At 44.8% G+C, this 15,089-nt stretch overlaps 1 protein-coding gene across 1 annotated transcript; it reads left to right on the top strand.

Moving 5' to 3' along the window:
- Window positions 1–1,189: 1,189 nt before the first annotated feature.
- Window positions 1,190–9,503, top strand: LOC120853601 (acyl-coenzyme A thioesterase 1-like). Its single transcript, XM_040227567.1, has 3 exons — window positions 1,190–1,858; window positions 5,385–5,587; window positions 8,520–9,503. The coding sequence occupies exons 1-3, from the start codon at window positions 1,273–1,275 to the stop codon at window positions 9,123–9,125; spliced, it is 1,395 nt and encodes a 464-aa protein (XP_040083501.1). The 5' UTR covers window positions 1,190–1,272; the 3' UTR covers window positions 9,126–9,503.
- Window positions 9,504–15,089: the final 5,586 nt, after the last annotated feature.

Below are 15,089 nucleotides of genomic sequence, written 5' to 3'. Positions count from 1 at the left end.
ACATCATCACGTGAGAAGCAAAGAATGGAAGTTCAGATGGAATTGGATTGCAAAGGTATAAATCTCAGAATTTCCACTTTCTAGCTCTGTGACCTTTAGCAAATCAGTTCACCTCTCTGGGGACTTAATTTGCTCATAAATTTCTTGTTTCTGAGATTCTTGTGCACAAAATATACTGCGAAGTATCCTACAGAACTGTTACAAAATTAGAGCAAAAGGCAGTTGTGAATATTTGAAACTAGGCAAAAAGTCTCGTCTGGGAAGTTCATGGAGGTGGCTTTTACTAGGAACAGAGGCAAACACAGGTTTTGTGGCCTTGAAGCTTATACAATTTCCAAGTTTCTCTAATAGAAAGCATGCACGTTCATGAATGTAAAATCAAGTACGAGACCTTAGAAGGGGTCTGCAGTTAAATTTCCTAAAAAATTCACCACTGAGTGGAATCGACAGCTTAAGAAAAAGTGGGAAAAGGTGAGAAGTCCAGGGTGAAGGGAGATAACGCTTGCCTAAAAGGAGCAACATGAGACTCCAGAAAACAAAATAACAACTATCACCTCATTGGGCTATTTTTACACTCTTATCTCATTTGAAAAGACCCTGATGCTGGGAAAGATTGAGGGCAGGAGAAGGGGATGACAGAGGATGAGATGGTTGGATGGCATCACCGACTCAATGGACATGAGTTTGAGTAAACTCCGGGAGTTGGTGATGGACAGGGAGGCCTGGCGTGCTGCAGTCCATGGGGTAGCAAAGAGTAGGACACGACTGATTGACTGAACTGAACTGAAGGAATGAAAGTAAGATCACACAGCTAGTAAGATGCCAGGCCCGTTAGTTGTGGAATGGTGTGGAAAAATAAGTATATACACAAATAATATACAAGCAAAACACCATAGTGTACATTCTAAAAGAAAAGACCTAAGATTTGTTGTTGTTCAGTCGCTCAGTCATGTCTGACTGAGTTAAATGCCACGTGCCTGCAAGGGCAGCACTCGTACAGCCCACGCAGCCCAAGCCAAAGAGCTCCTGAGACGCAGAATTACGGAATTCTTTCGCAGCATAAAGTTCCTGTGAGTCTGTTTTCGCTCTTGCTTTCAAATGCAGGCCACTGATTGGCACGACTCCGAGGCCCTCCAAACGACACAGCAGTTGCTCCGCCGCATTGGGCGCTTAGCCTACCAATAAGCGGGCTTCCGCTAGAGAATCTCTGACGGGTTTCTAACTTTCTTCACAGCCGTCTTCAGTTGATCCCAGATCTAAAGAAGGCGCAAAATGGCAGCCTCCTCTCAGGCTCTCCTGAGGCACTTTGGATTCTGCCGATGGGGCCCGACGCCCTGGGTGCAGTTGGCAGGACCTCTAAAGCTGAGGACCGGTAACCCAGTCTCTTGGACCACTGTCCGGTTGGTGACGACCGTGACGCTGGAGCCGGGCGGCCGCTGCCGCTGGGACGAGCCCGTGCGCATCGCCGTGCGCGGCCTGGCGCCGGGGCAGCCGGTCACGCTGCGCGCGTCCCTGCGCGACGAGAAGGGCGCGCTCTTCAGGGCCCACGCGCGCTACTGCGCCGACGCCGCCGGCCTGCTGGACCTGGAGCGCGCGCCCGCGCAGGGCGGCAGCTTCACGGGGCTCGAGCCCATGGGGCTCTTCTGGGCTCTGGAGCCCGAGAAGCCTTTGCTGCGCCTGGTGAAGCGGGATGTGCAGACGCCCTTCGCCGTGGAGCTGGAGGTGCTCGACGGTCACAAGCCCGAGGCCCAGCGGCTCCTGGGCCGGGCGGTGCACGAGCGCGACTTCCTGGCGCCCGGGGTGCGGCGCGAGCCGGTGCGCGCGGGCCGGGTGCGCGGCACGCTCTTCCTGCCGCCAGGTGAGCCGCCTGCTTCCTTGTTTATCTGTGTAAGCTGCTGCTGCTGCTGCTAAGTCACTTCAGTCGTGTCCGACTCTGTGACCCCATAGACGGCAGCCCACCAGGCTCCCCCGTCCCTGGGATTCTCCAGGCAAGAACACTGGAGTGGGTTGCCATTTCCTTCTCCAATGCAAGAAAGTGAAAAGTGAAAGTGAAGTCGCTCAGTCGTGTCCGACTCTTGGCGACCCCATGGACTGCAGCCTACCAGGCTCCTCCGTCCGTGGGATTTTCCAGGCAGGAGTACTGGAGTGGCGTTCTATTTAAGAGAGGAAGGTAATAAGTAGGTAGCTCATAACATTCGGAAGGTCCGTGGGGCCTGAAACAGGAATGGACCCGAGACAGGACTGGACCGTTAGGCTGGCTGGGAAGGTGATTCGCTCCAAAACAAAGGTCAGGGCAATGACATCTCAGGGAAAGGGAAGACAGTTGTAATGGGAGAAAACAACAACAACTATAGGTAGTTTCCAGTTTTTAACATTTTCTTTATAAAATTTCTCAGTTTTGGAACGTTGCTTCTAACTTCCATGGTATATTAAGATTTAAGAAAATTAGCGTGAAGGATGCAAAGAACCAACTCATTGGAAAAGACCAGCTGGGAAGGATTGAAGGCAAAAGAAGGAGGCAGCAGAGGATGGGATGGTTAGATAGCGTCACCCACTCAATGGATGTGAAGCTGAGCAAACTCCGGGAGATGGTGGGTTTCCCAGGTGGCGCTAGTGGTAAAGAACCTGCCTGCCAATGCAGGAGACTGAAAGATGTGGGTTTGATTCCTGGGTTGGGAAGATCACCTGGAGGAGGGCATGGCAATTCACTCCAGTCTTCTTGCCTGGAGAATCCCCATGGACAGAGGAGCTTGGCAGGCTACAGCCCATGGGGTCACAAAGAGCCAGACACGGCTTAACAACCAAACAATAAAAACAGCGTGAAGGAGGGTCTCTTGCTATCCACCGGAGATCTTCTGAACTATCAGTTAATTTTACCATTTCATAAAAAGCAGCCAGCCAATAAAAAGTAAAAAACAAACAAACAAAAAACTTATCCTCATTAGGAATGAAGGAAATGCAAAATAAGACTACACAGTACATTAAACATTCTCAAAATTTAGTTTAACATTACCAGTGTTTGACAGGTATATGGAAGAAAAGGAACTCGCATACACTGCTAAAAAAGAAACATAGCTATTCATCTACTCTTTCTTAAATCTTAATATACTGTGGAAGTTAGAAGCAAAGTTGTAAAACTGAAAAACTTTAGGAAGAAAAGTTTGAGGCTCCAGAATCTGCCCGCCAATGCAGGAGACATGGGTTTGACCCCTAGTTTGGGAAGATCCCACATGCTGCAGAGCAACTGCGCCTGTGCACCACAACTATTGAGCCTGTGCTGCAGAGACTGGGAACTACAACTGCTGAGCCCTGACGCCACCCCTGCTGAAGCCCCGATACCGTAGAGTCATGCTCAGCAACAAGAGAAGGCGCTGAAATGAGAAGCCCTCGCACCACAGCCAGAGAGTAGCCCTGGCTCGCCGCAACTAGAGAAAAGTTGGAGCAGAAACAAAGACCCAGCCTAGTCAATAAATAAATAAAAAAAATTATAAAAAGATATAAAGTGCTTACAACTAGTGAAAAGGTGAAAGAACTAGAACCATACACAGTAGGTAGCTTTTTTGACCCAGCATAACACATTTGAGATTCATTCTTCTTGCTCCATATGTTGGTAGCTCCTTCTTCTTGTGCTTAGAAGTTTCCCATTAAATGGATGTGCCAGTTTGTTATTTCATTCGCCTTTTGGAGGATATTTGAGTTCCAAGACTTTGGAGTCACTACAAACACGCATCTAAGTTTTTGTGTGACCACAAATTTTCATTTTTCATGGGCAAATACCTGGGAGTGAGATTGCTGGGTTATAACATAAGTTATGTTTGACTTTATAAAGTATGTTTAACTTTATAAGAAATTGCTCAGTTTTTTCCCAAAGTGATTGTATCAGTGTGCATCCCCACTGTTGCCCTTAAAAATAAAAGCTAGTTACTTGGCTAGTAAAAAATGGGTTAATTTGGAAATAACAGAGAATTACAATTTGAGACAAGCAAGACATGACAAAAACCATAGGCAAACCTAACAAGCCAAGAGGAAAGTTATTTAATAGAGAAAAAGGAGGAAGGTGGGAGGAGTTGTTTTGAACAAAAGTCCATTGGGAAAATGTGACAGTTTAGGGTGATGGTGGTTTCTTACTGGCTGAGTTCTTGGGGTAGTCAGTTTCTTGGAGGGGATGCAATGTACATCTTTTTTTGTTGGGACCTGTGACTGATGATTCTTTCCTGTTAATGATTCTTCTGTTGTGATTTGTAATTGACAGTCCTTCCTAAAATTGATGTGGAGTGGTACTGCTGAGAGCTCCCCTTCTGTCCTCCAGATCCATTGTGAGGTTCCCCTTTACTAATTTTCACACTACCAGCAATGTGTAAAGCCTCCAGTTGTTCCACATCCTCACTAGCATTTGGCATTGTCAGTTTGGGCGGGGGGTGCAGGAGAGGGCAGTGATTTTGCTGTTTCCATTGTCTGTAACTGTTTTTTAAAAATATTTATTTTTTTCACTACATTGGCTCTTAGTTGCAGCACATGGGATCTTCATTGCATCCTTAGGGATCTTTCCTTGCAGTGCATGGACTCTCTAGTTGTGGCTCTTGGGCTCAGTACTTGCAGCACATGGGCTCAGTAGTGTGGTGCAGGGGATTACTTGCTCCTCAACATGTGTGATCATAGTCCCCCGACCCATGATGGAACCCTGTCCCCTGCATGCAAGGCAGATTCTTCGCCACTGGACCACCAGGGAAGTCCCATCTGTAACTTATTTTTTAATTCTTTTTGTTTTTGTTTTATTGGTTTTACTGGGTCTTCACTGCTGCTTTGTTGCTTTCTCTAGTTGCGTTGAGCGGGGGCTATACTTTGTTGTGGTGCTCGGACTTCTCCTTGTGGAGACTTCTCTTGTGGAATATGATCTCTAGGGTGCTTGGGCTTCGGTAGTTGTAGCACTCAGGCTTAGTAGTTGCAGTGGCTTGCAGGCTTTAGGGTATGAAGACTTCAGTAGTTGCAGCACTCGGGCCCTAGGGGGCAGGCTTAGTAGCTGTGGCACAGGGACTTAGCTCATCTGCAGCCTGTGAGATCTTTCCTGACCAGGGATGGAACCAGCATTGGCATTGGCAGGCGGATTCTTATCCACTATACCACCAGGGAAGTCCTGTAACTGATTTTTACTCACAAAAATAGTACATGCTCTTTGAAAAACTGTGTGGCTTTGAGGCACTGGGTGTAGAGGGGAATGTGGGTTTAGCCTGTGCCACAGTCCGGACCTTTGAAGACCTGAGTTGTTTAGCATTTCTGATTGGCAACAGAAAACTCTGACATCTCCAAATAGGCAAAAATGGCTTTTGCCACCATTGAAAAGAGTTTCAAGTATCGTTTAGTTTTGTGTTTTGTTTCTTTTCAAGAACCTGGGCCCTTTCCTGGGATTGTGGACATTTTGGGAGCTGGAGGTGGCCTTCTGGAATATCGAGCTAGTCTGCTGGCTGGGAAGGGTTTTGCTGTGATGGCACTGGCTTATTATAACTATGAAGACCTCCCCAAGGGCCTGGAGAACCTCCACCTGGAGTACTTTGAAGAAGCTGTGAACTACCTGCTTAATCACCCTCAGGTTGGAACTTCTCTAGTTTCATGTTCTACATATCAGTTCTCCTTCTCTGAAAGGCTCCTGGTTTTCACAGAATTTGGCCAAATTCTTGACAGCCACTCCCTGCCCCCAACCCACACTACCTTTCATAGTCACTTTTCCCAGAGAGTTTCCATGCAATTAGATATTACTGCTAGATTTCCTGCTGGTAAAGTTGTCCTGGTTGAAATTATGGAATTTTATATTCCAGTATTTTGTAGCTGGTAAAGTTGTCCTTTCATTACAAGCCCAAACACATTGAGAACCCTGGGTTTGACCCAGGAAGTTGAGGAAAAGGGGAAGGAAATCACTGTCTCCAGTTTAAATGTTTGTGTTTAACAAACCTCTCCTTAATGTGCCCATCTGAGAGCAGAGTATTCAGTTTTAAGGAGGTACCTGGTGGCAAAGAACCTGGCTAGTAGGAAATAGAGGTTTAGGATATCAGAGGAATAGAACATGAACCTTGCTTATTTTATAAGCAATCTGTGTTCAAGGTGAATAGAGCCATTGGAGCTCTTAGAAAATGTGGCAGGGTGTAGTGGAGCCAGCACAATATGTTTGATAGAGAAAAGTTAAATCTGAGATTTCATTTTGCCACTTAACTAGCTTTGTGACCTTGGGGCCTGTTTCTTACTCTCAAAAACTGAGATGACAATAATATCCCATTTCCGGTGTCTTTATGAGAAATGAATGGTTGAAATCAGTTAAGGGTGCTCTTGTAGAAACCATGACCAAAAAAAAAAAAAAAAAAAAGACTGCTGTTCAAAGGCTAATCAAAAGACCATTTATAACAGAAGTGTTTGGTGATTGACAAGAGCAGTGCTTATGGAACAGGGCAAATTACCCTGGAGAGGACTGAGTAGTGAATGAAGAAATAAAATAACTACAAAGATTCCCACAAGTTTTGCTGTGAATGGAGTAGAAACTAGGTCAGAGTGGATTTGAGGTCAAGGGACTGTTAAAATGCAAGAGGAACTAGAGCTTACTCCCTGGAAGAAAAGCTATGACCAACCTAGATAGCATGTTGAAAAGCAGAGACATTACTTTGCCAACAAAGGTCCATCTAGTCAAGGCTATGGTTTTTCCTGTGGTCATATATGGATGTGAGAGCTAGACTGTGAAGAAAGCTGAGCGCTAAAGAATTGATGGTTTTGAACTGTGGTGTTGGAGAAGACTTGAGAGTCCCTTGGACTACAAGGAGATCAGCCCTGGGATTTCTTTGGAAGGAATGATGCTGAAGCTGAAACTCCAGTACTTGGCCACCTCATGCAAAGAGTTGACTCATTGGAAAAGACTCTGATGCTGGGAGGGATTGGGGGCAGGAGGAGAAGGGGACGACAGAGGATGAGATGGCTGGATGGCATCACCGACTCGATGGACGTGAGTCTGAGTGAACTCTGGGAGTTGGTGATGGACAGGGAGGCCTGGTGTGCTGCGATTCATGGGGTCGCAAAGAGTCAGATACAAATGAGTGACTAAATTGAGCTGAACTGGAGCTAAAATTTACCTAGAGTTAAAATATAAGAGGTACACCGATGGGGATGAGCCAGTAGAGAAGAAAGTTACAAAGGAAAGAGGAAGTCATTGCAAGAGCAAAGTCACTGAGGATGAGAATGGATGAGATCCCAAGGACAAGCAGAGGGATGGCCTTGGAGAAGAACCGAGCTACTTAGGAAACAGGAGGGAAGCAGGGAGCTTGCTTCATGTGGAACTAAGCACACTTGGAAGGGGAAATGAGGACAAGTTCCTACCTGATAGCTTCTATTTTCTCCATAAAGTAGGATGGGATGAAAGTGATGGGGAATAAGGGTTAAAGCGGCTTACAAAGGTAGGAGACAAGATGAAACAGTCTTTAAGAGAAGTGGAAAGCAAACATCAGTGATGTGTGGCAGGACTAAGGGGCAGCGTTTATTTGAAATTTGTGGTCATGACATAAACATAAGTTGTGTCAACACAAGCGGTGATTTTTTTCTGTAGCAGTGTTCATTTGCACAAATGCAGGCTCTGAGGATGTGAATTATAAGTGCATTTAACTGAGGTTAGAACTTTTTCAAGCAAGTATGACCAATTAAAGTAGTTAACAGTGTTTGCAGGAGAGTAAAAATAATGATGAAGCTTGAAATCTAAGCTGGATGAGGTGGGAAGTGAAAACATGAGAGAGGTACTGATGGTGAAGAAATGGTGGTCAGAGTCTCAAAGAGATAGCAGTGGGCACTACTAGAATGGCTAAACTGGAGGTAAATAGGAGGGTGATTAGAGAGTAGAATGCTTGAAGCTGAGATCTTGGAGATGATGTACTTACTGATGACTCAGTTTAGGTTATGACAATGGGAGTGTGTCTCTTCGGTGGGAGAGAGAAAAAGATCTCTGGAGGTTTGGAGGCCAAGGGACTATGAGGCCAAAATATTCAGTTGTCATCCACTTGGTTGTTGAAGACACAAGGATTTTGATGGAGAAATTATGGAAAGCAAGTACAGAGGAAGGATAGGCCAGTATCCTAAGGCTGCTGCTGCTGCTAAGTCACTTCAGTCGTGTCCGACTCTGTCCAACCCCATAGATGGCAGCCCACCAGGCTCCCCTGTTCCTGGGATTCTCCAGGCAAGAACACTCACTGGAGTGGGTTGCCATTTCCTTCTCCAATGCATGAAAGTGAAAAGTGAAAGTGAAGTCACTCAGTTGTGTCCGACTCTTCTCGACCCCATGGACCGCAGCCTACCAGGCTCCTCTGTCCACGGGATTTTCCAGGCAAGAGTACTGGAGTGGGCTGCCATCGCCTTCTCTGTCCGAAGGCTGATGACTTTGATAACTGGGAGAGCCCAGATTCAGGCTCAGTTCCCCGACTCTCAAGTCTAGGCACTACTGGCCACACTGCACTGTTCATGGATTCATTCTCCTTTTCCCTTTGACCTTTTCTCAGGTGAAGGGTCCAGGAGTTGGGCTGCTTGGGATTTCAAAAGGAGGCGAGCTCTGCCTCTCCATGGCTTCCTTCCTGAAGGGCATCTCTGCAGCCGTCATAATCAATGGCTCTGTGGCCCGTGTCGGTGGAAACTTACACTACAAAGGTGAGATTCTGCCGCCTGTGGGTTTCAACCAAAATCGAATCAAGATGACCAAAGATGGCTTTGTAGACATTGTGGAAGTCCTGAACAGCCCTTTGGAAGGGCCTGACCGGAAGAGCTTCATTCCTGTAGAAAGGGCTGAGTGCCCCTTCCTGTTTCTTGTGGGTCAGGATGACCACAACTGGAAGAGCGAATTCTATGCTAACGAGGCCTCTAAACGCTTGCAGGCCCACGGGAAGGCAAAACCCCAGGTCATCTGTTACCCAGGGACGGGGCACTACATTGAGCCTCCTTACTTCCCCCTGTGCCCGGCTTCCCTGCACACCTTGGTGGGCACTCCTGTCATCTGGGGAGGGGAGCCCAGGGCTCATGCCAGGGCCCAGGTAGATGCTTGGCAGCAGCTCCAGACTTTCTTCCATAAACACCTGGGTGGGGAAAAGGGGACAATTCGAGCAAAGTGGTGATCTTTTATGCTAATCTATCCTGGGAACAGCTGCCACAATTAGGGTACGTGTATAGTTTTTTCTTTTCTATAATTACATTTTTCCCCTTCAATATTAAAGTGAACTCATCGAGAAATTTTCAAGATTTTTATATATTCCATACTTTTTCAGTTGTTTGGGAAGAGAATGATTCTATGGACACCACAGCAGGTGGAGAAAGCATACCCTTTAATACCTAACAACACGTAACTGACAAGGATTTAGTTCTGAAAGGAAGAATAATACCTGGTGTACAATTGCTGCTCGGAAGTTTCTTGAATCAGTTATACTTGAATTTGTATAATTTGTTAATAAGTGATTTTGCTATATATGTATATATCATATAAAATATCAAAAATATTATCAGACTGAGTATCTCCTTTAAGAATGAAAGTGAACATTTTAGCTGTAAATTACTAGCTAGATTACTACTTAGTAGTAGTTTTTCTTCTGTCCCACTGTGAGGCAGGTGTCATCTCCATGTTACAGATGAAGAAACCAAGACTCAGAAAAATTTTTGCATGGTACCTTAGAGCTGGGGCTCAGTCTCCCCACATCCAGTTTCTTCTCTCTTTGTTAAGCTCATCCATGCTCTCTGCAGGGTAACAGCCCCAGCCACAGGGAACAGAAGTGGCTCTTCTTTCTTCTATCTAAGTTTTCAGTGGATTTCCTGGACTTGCAGTGTGAGGGTAGGGGTGGTTTCAGGACACTAATGTTAAAAGTATAGTTCTGGAACCATGTTTAAATCCTGGCCTTTACCTAGTAGTATGGTTTTGCAGGAGCTGACAGGCACCTTAAAATGCCTACATGCCTTCCCTTGATTATTAACAATGTGTGTGGATCTGCCCTCCTTCCTTCCTCTTTCCATATTTCTCTTTCCACCACTTCCTGTAAATAGCATGTTCCATGGCAACTGAAGAAATCTCCAGTTAACCAGGCTGGAGAATACAGCTTCTCTAGAAATTCTGGGGCTGACATGAGTGATAAAAAGCTAAAGCATCAGAGACTTGGCAGCTAATGAATGACCAAGTCAAATCTGTAGACCATGTATTTCAAATGACACAAAGATGGCTTCCTCTTCAAATTATTTTGCAATGGAGGAGGTAAGAAAAGGGGGACTAGAGATGCCACAGGCATGCCTTATGCAGGGAACCAGTGAAACTACCTACTATTGAGTAGGAAATTAGAAAAGAATTCAGAGAGATATGGCTCTTGATATGTGTCTTAGCTGATAGGATTTCTTTAGTTTCTCTGAATCTAAAGTCATAAAAATTCATAGGAAACTTGGAAAATAGAGACAGTTATTCAGTAGAAAAGGAGTTACGTATTATCCGTTTACTAGCAAATAACTTCTCCTTTGGGGAGAGGGTGATGGCACCCCACTCCACTACTCTTGCCTGGAAAATCCCATGGGCGGAGGAGCCTGGTAGGTTGCAGTCCATGGGGTTGCTAAGAGTCAGACACGACTGAGCGACTTCACTTTCACTTTTCACTTTCATGCATTGGAGAAGGAAATGGCAACCCACTCCAGTGTTCTTGCTTGGAGAATCCCAGGGACGGGGGAGCCTGGTGGGCTGCCGTCTATGGGGTCACACAGAGTCGGACACAACTGAAGCGACTTAGCAGCAGCAGCAGCAGCAGCAGTGCACTTTGGAAAACTCAGCAGTGGCCACAGAACTGGAAAAGGTCAGTTTTCATTCCAATCCCAAAGAAAGGCAATGTCAAAGAATGTTCAAACTACCACACAATTGCACTCATCACACATGCTGGCAAAGTAATGCTCAAAATTCTCCAAGCTAGGCTTCAGTAGTACATGAACCAAGAAATTCCAGATGTTCAAGCTGGATTTAGAAAAGGCAGAGGAACCAGAGATCAAATTGCCAACATCCACTGGATCATAGATAAAGCAAGTAGAATTCCAGAAAAACATCTACTTCTCCTTCATTGACTATGCTAAAGCCTTTGACTGTGTGGATCACAACAAACTGGAAAATTCTTAAAGAGATAGGAATACCAGACCACCTTACCTGCCTCCTGAGAAACCTGTATGCAGGTCAAGAAGCAACAGTTAGAACCAGACATGGAACAACAGACTGGTTCCAAATTGGGAAACGAGTACATCAAGGCTGTATACTGTTACCCTGCTTATTTAGCTTCTATGCAGAGTACATCATGTGAAATGCCGGGCTGGATGAAACACAAGCTGGAATCAAGAATGCCGGGAGAAATATCAATAACCTCAGATATACAGATGACACTACCCTTCTGGCAGAAAGTGAAGAGGAACTGAAGTGTCTCTTGATAAAAGTGAATGAGGAGAGTGAAAAAGTTGGCTTAAAACTCAACATTCAGAAAACTAAGATCATGACATCTGTCCCATCACTTCATGGCAAATAGTGGGGAAACAATGGAAACAGTAGGAGACTTTATTTTGGGCTCCAAAATCACTGCAGATGGTGACTGCAGCCATGAAATTAAAAGATGCTTGATCCTTGGAAGAAAAGCTATGACCAACCTAGACAGCATATTAAAAAGCAGAGACATTACTTTGACAACAAAGGTCCATCTGGTCAAAGCTATGGTTTTTCCAGTAGTCATGTATGGATGTGAGAGTTGGACCAAAAAGAAAGCTGAGCGCCAAAGAATTGATGCTTTTGAACTGTGGTCCTGGAGAAGACTCTTGAGAGTCCCTTGGAATGCAAGGAGATCCAATCAGTCCATCCTAAAGGAAATTAGTCCTGAATATTCATTGGAAGGACTGATGCTGACACTGAAACTCCAATACTTTGGCCACCTGATGCGAAGAACTGACTCATTTGAAAAGACTCTGATGCTGGGAAAGATTGAAGGCAGGAATGAAAGGTTGTTCAGTTCAGTTCAGTTCAGTTCAGTTCAGTTCAGTTCAGGCGCTCAGTCGTGTCCAACTCTTTTTGACCCCATGAATTGCAGCATGCCAGGACTCCCTGTCCCTCACCAACTCCCAGAGTTCATTCAGACTCACGTCCATCGAGTCGGTGATGCCATCCAGCCATCTCATCCTCTGTTGTCCCCTTCTCCTCCTGCCCCCAATCCCTCCCAGTATCAGAGTCTTTTCCAATGAGTCAGCTCTATGCATGAGATGGCCAGTGTACTGGAGTTTCAGCTTTAGCATCAGTCCTTCCAATGAACACACAGGACTGATCTCCTTTAGAATGGACTTCTTGGATCTCCTTGCAGTCCAAGGGACTCTCAAGAGTCTTCTCCAACACCACAGTTCAAAACCATCAATTCTTTGGTGCTCAGCTTTCTTCATAGTCCAACTCTCACATCCATACATGACCACTGCAAAAACCATAGCCTTGACTAGACGGACCTTTGTTGGCAAAGAAATGTCTCTGGCTTTTTAATATGCTATCTAGGTTGGTCATAACTTTCCTTCCAAGGAGTAAGTGTCTTTAATTTCATGGCTGCAATCACCATCTGCAGTGATTTTGGAGCCCCCCAAAATAAAGTCTGATACTGTTTCCACTGTTTCCCCATCTATTTGCCATGAAGTAATGGGACCAGATGCCATGATCTTCATTTTCTGAATGTTGAGCTTTAAGCCAACTTTGTCACTCTCCTCTTTCACTTTTTTTTTTTCTCTTTCACTTTCATCAAGAGGCTTTTGAGTTCCTCTTCACTTTCTGCCATAAGGGTGGTGTCATCTGCATATCTGAGGTTATTGATATTTCTCCCGGCAATCTTGATTCCAGCTTGTGCTTCTTCCAGCCCAGCATTTCTCATGATGTACTCTGCATATAAATTAAATAAGCAGGGTGACCATATACAGCCTGACATACTCCTTTTCCTATATGGAACCAGTCTGTTGTTCCATGTCCAGTTCTAACTGTTGCTTCCTGACCTGCTTACAGGTTTCTCAAGAGGCAGGTCAGGTGGTCTGGTATTCCCGTCTCTTTCAGAATTTTCCACAGTTTCTTGTGATCCACACAGGCAAAGGCTTTGGCATAGTCAATAAAGCAGAAATAAATGTTTTTCTGGAACTCTTTTGCTTTTTCCATGATCCAGCAGATGTTGGCAATTTGATCTCTGGTTCCTCTGCCTTTTCTAAAACCAGCTTGAACATCTGGAATTTCACAGTTCACATATTGCTGAAGCCTACCTTGGAGAATTTTGAGCATTATTTTACTAGCGTGTGAGATGAGTGCAATTGTGCAGTAGTTTGACCATTCTTTGGCATTGCCTTTCTTTGGGATTGGAATGAAAACTGACCTTTTCCAGTCCTGTAGCCACTGCTGAGTTTTCCAAATTTGCTGGCATATTGAGTGCAGCACTTTCACAGCATCATCTTTCAGGGTTTGAAATAGCTCTACTGGAATTCCATCCCCTCCACTAGCTTTGTTCGTAGTGATGCTTTCTAAGGCCCACTTGACTTCCCATTCCAGGATGTCTGGCTCTAGGTGAGTGATCACACCATCATGACTATCTTGGTCGTGAAGATCTTTTTTGTACAGTTCTTCTGTGTATTCTTGCCACCTCTTCTTAATATTTTCTGCTTCTGTTAGGTCCATACCATTTCTGTCCTTTATCGAGCCCATCTTTGCATGAAATGTTCCCTTGGTATCTCTAATTTTCTTGAAGAGATCTCTAGTCTTTCCCATTCTGTTCTTTTCCTCTATTTCTTTGCATTGATCGCTGAGGAAGGCTTTCTTATCTCTCCTTGCTATTCTCTGGAACTCTGCATTCAGATGCTTATATCTTTCCTTTTCTCCTTTGCTTTTCACTTCTCTTCTTTTCACAGCTATTTGTAAGGCCTGCCCAGACAGCCATTTTGCTTTTTTGCGTTTCTTTTCCATGGGGATGGTCTTGATCCCTGTCTCCTGTACAATGTCAGGAACCTCATTCCATAGTTCCTCAGGAACTCTATCAGATCTAGTCCCTTAAATCTATTTCTCACTTCCAGTGTATAATCGTAAGGGATTTGACTTAGGTCATACCTGAATGGTCTAGTGGTTTTCCCTACTTTCTTCAATTTAAGTCTGAATTTGGCAATAAGGAGTTCATGATCTGAGCCACAGTCAGCTCCTGGTCTTTTTTTTGCTGACTGTATAGAGCTTCTCCATCTTTGGCTGCAGAGAATATAATCAATATGATTTCAGTGTTGACCATCTGGTGATGTCCATATGTAGAGTCTTCTCTTGTGTTGTTGGAAGAGGGTGTTTGCTATGACCAGCGCATTTTCTTGGCAAAACTCTATTAGCCTTTGCCCTGCTTCATTCTGTATTCCAAGGCCAAATTTGCCTGTTACTCCAGGTGTTTCTTGACTTTCTACTTTTGCATTCCAGGCCCCTATGGGACTGGAATGAAAAGGACATTTCCCCTAATGAAAAAGACATCTTTTTTGGGTGTTAGTTCTAAAAGGTCTTGTAGGTCTTCATAGAACCGTTCAACTTCAGCTTCTTCAGCGTTACTAGTTGGGGCATAGACTTGGATTACTGTGATATTGAATGGTTTGCCTTGGAAATGAACAGAGATATTTGTCGTTTTTGAGATTGCATCCAAGTACTGCATTTTGGACTCTTTTGTTGACCATGATGGCTACTCCATTTTTTCTAAGCGATTCCTGCCCACAGTAGTAGATACAATGGTCATCCTGAGTTAAATTCACCCATTCCAGTCCATTTTAGTTTGCTAATTCCTAGAATGTTGATATTCACTCTTGCCATCTCCTGTTTGACCACTTTCAATTTGCCTTGATTCATGGACCTGACATTCCAGGTTCCTATGCAATATTGCTCTTTACAGCATCAGACCTTGCTTCTGTCACCAGTCACATCCACAGCTGGGTATTGTTTTTGCTTTGACTCCATCCCTTCATTCTTTCTGGAGTTATTTCTCCACTGATCTCCAGTAGCATATTGGGCACCTACCGACCTGGGGAGTTCCTCTTTCAGTACCCTATTACTT

This window comes from Oryx dammah, unplaced genomic scaffold (assembly GCF_014754425.2).
Source record: "Oryx dammah isolate SB20612 unplaced genomic scaffold, SCBI_Odam_1.1 HiC_scaffold_26, whole genome shotgun sequence".
NCBI classification, from domain to species: Eukaryota; Metazoa; Chordata; class Mammalia; order Artiodactyla; family Bovidae; genus Oryx; species Oryx dammah.
This window is presented reverse-complemented; position numbering and strand designations above follow the sequence as displayed.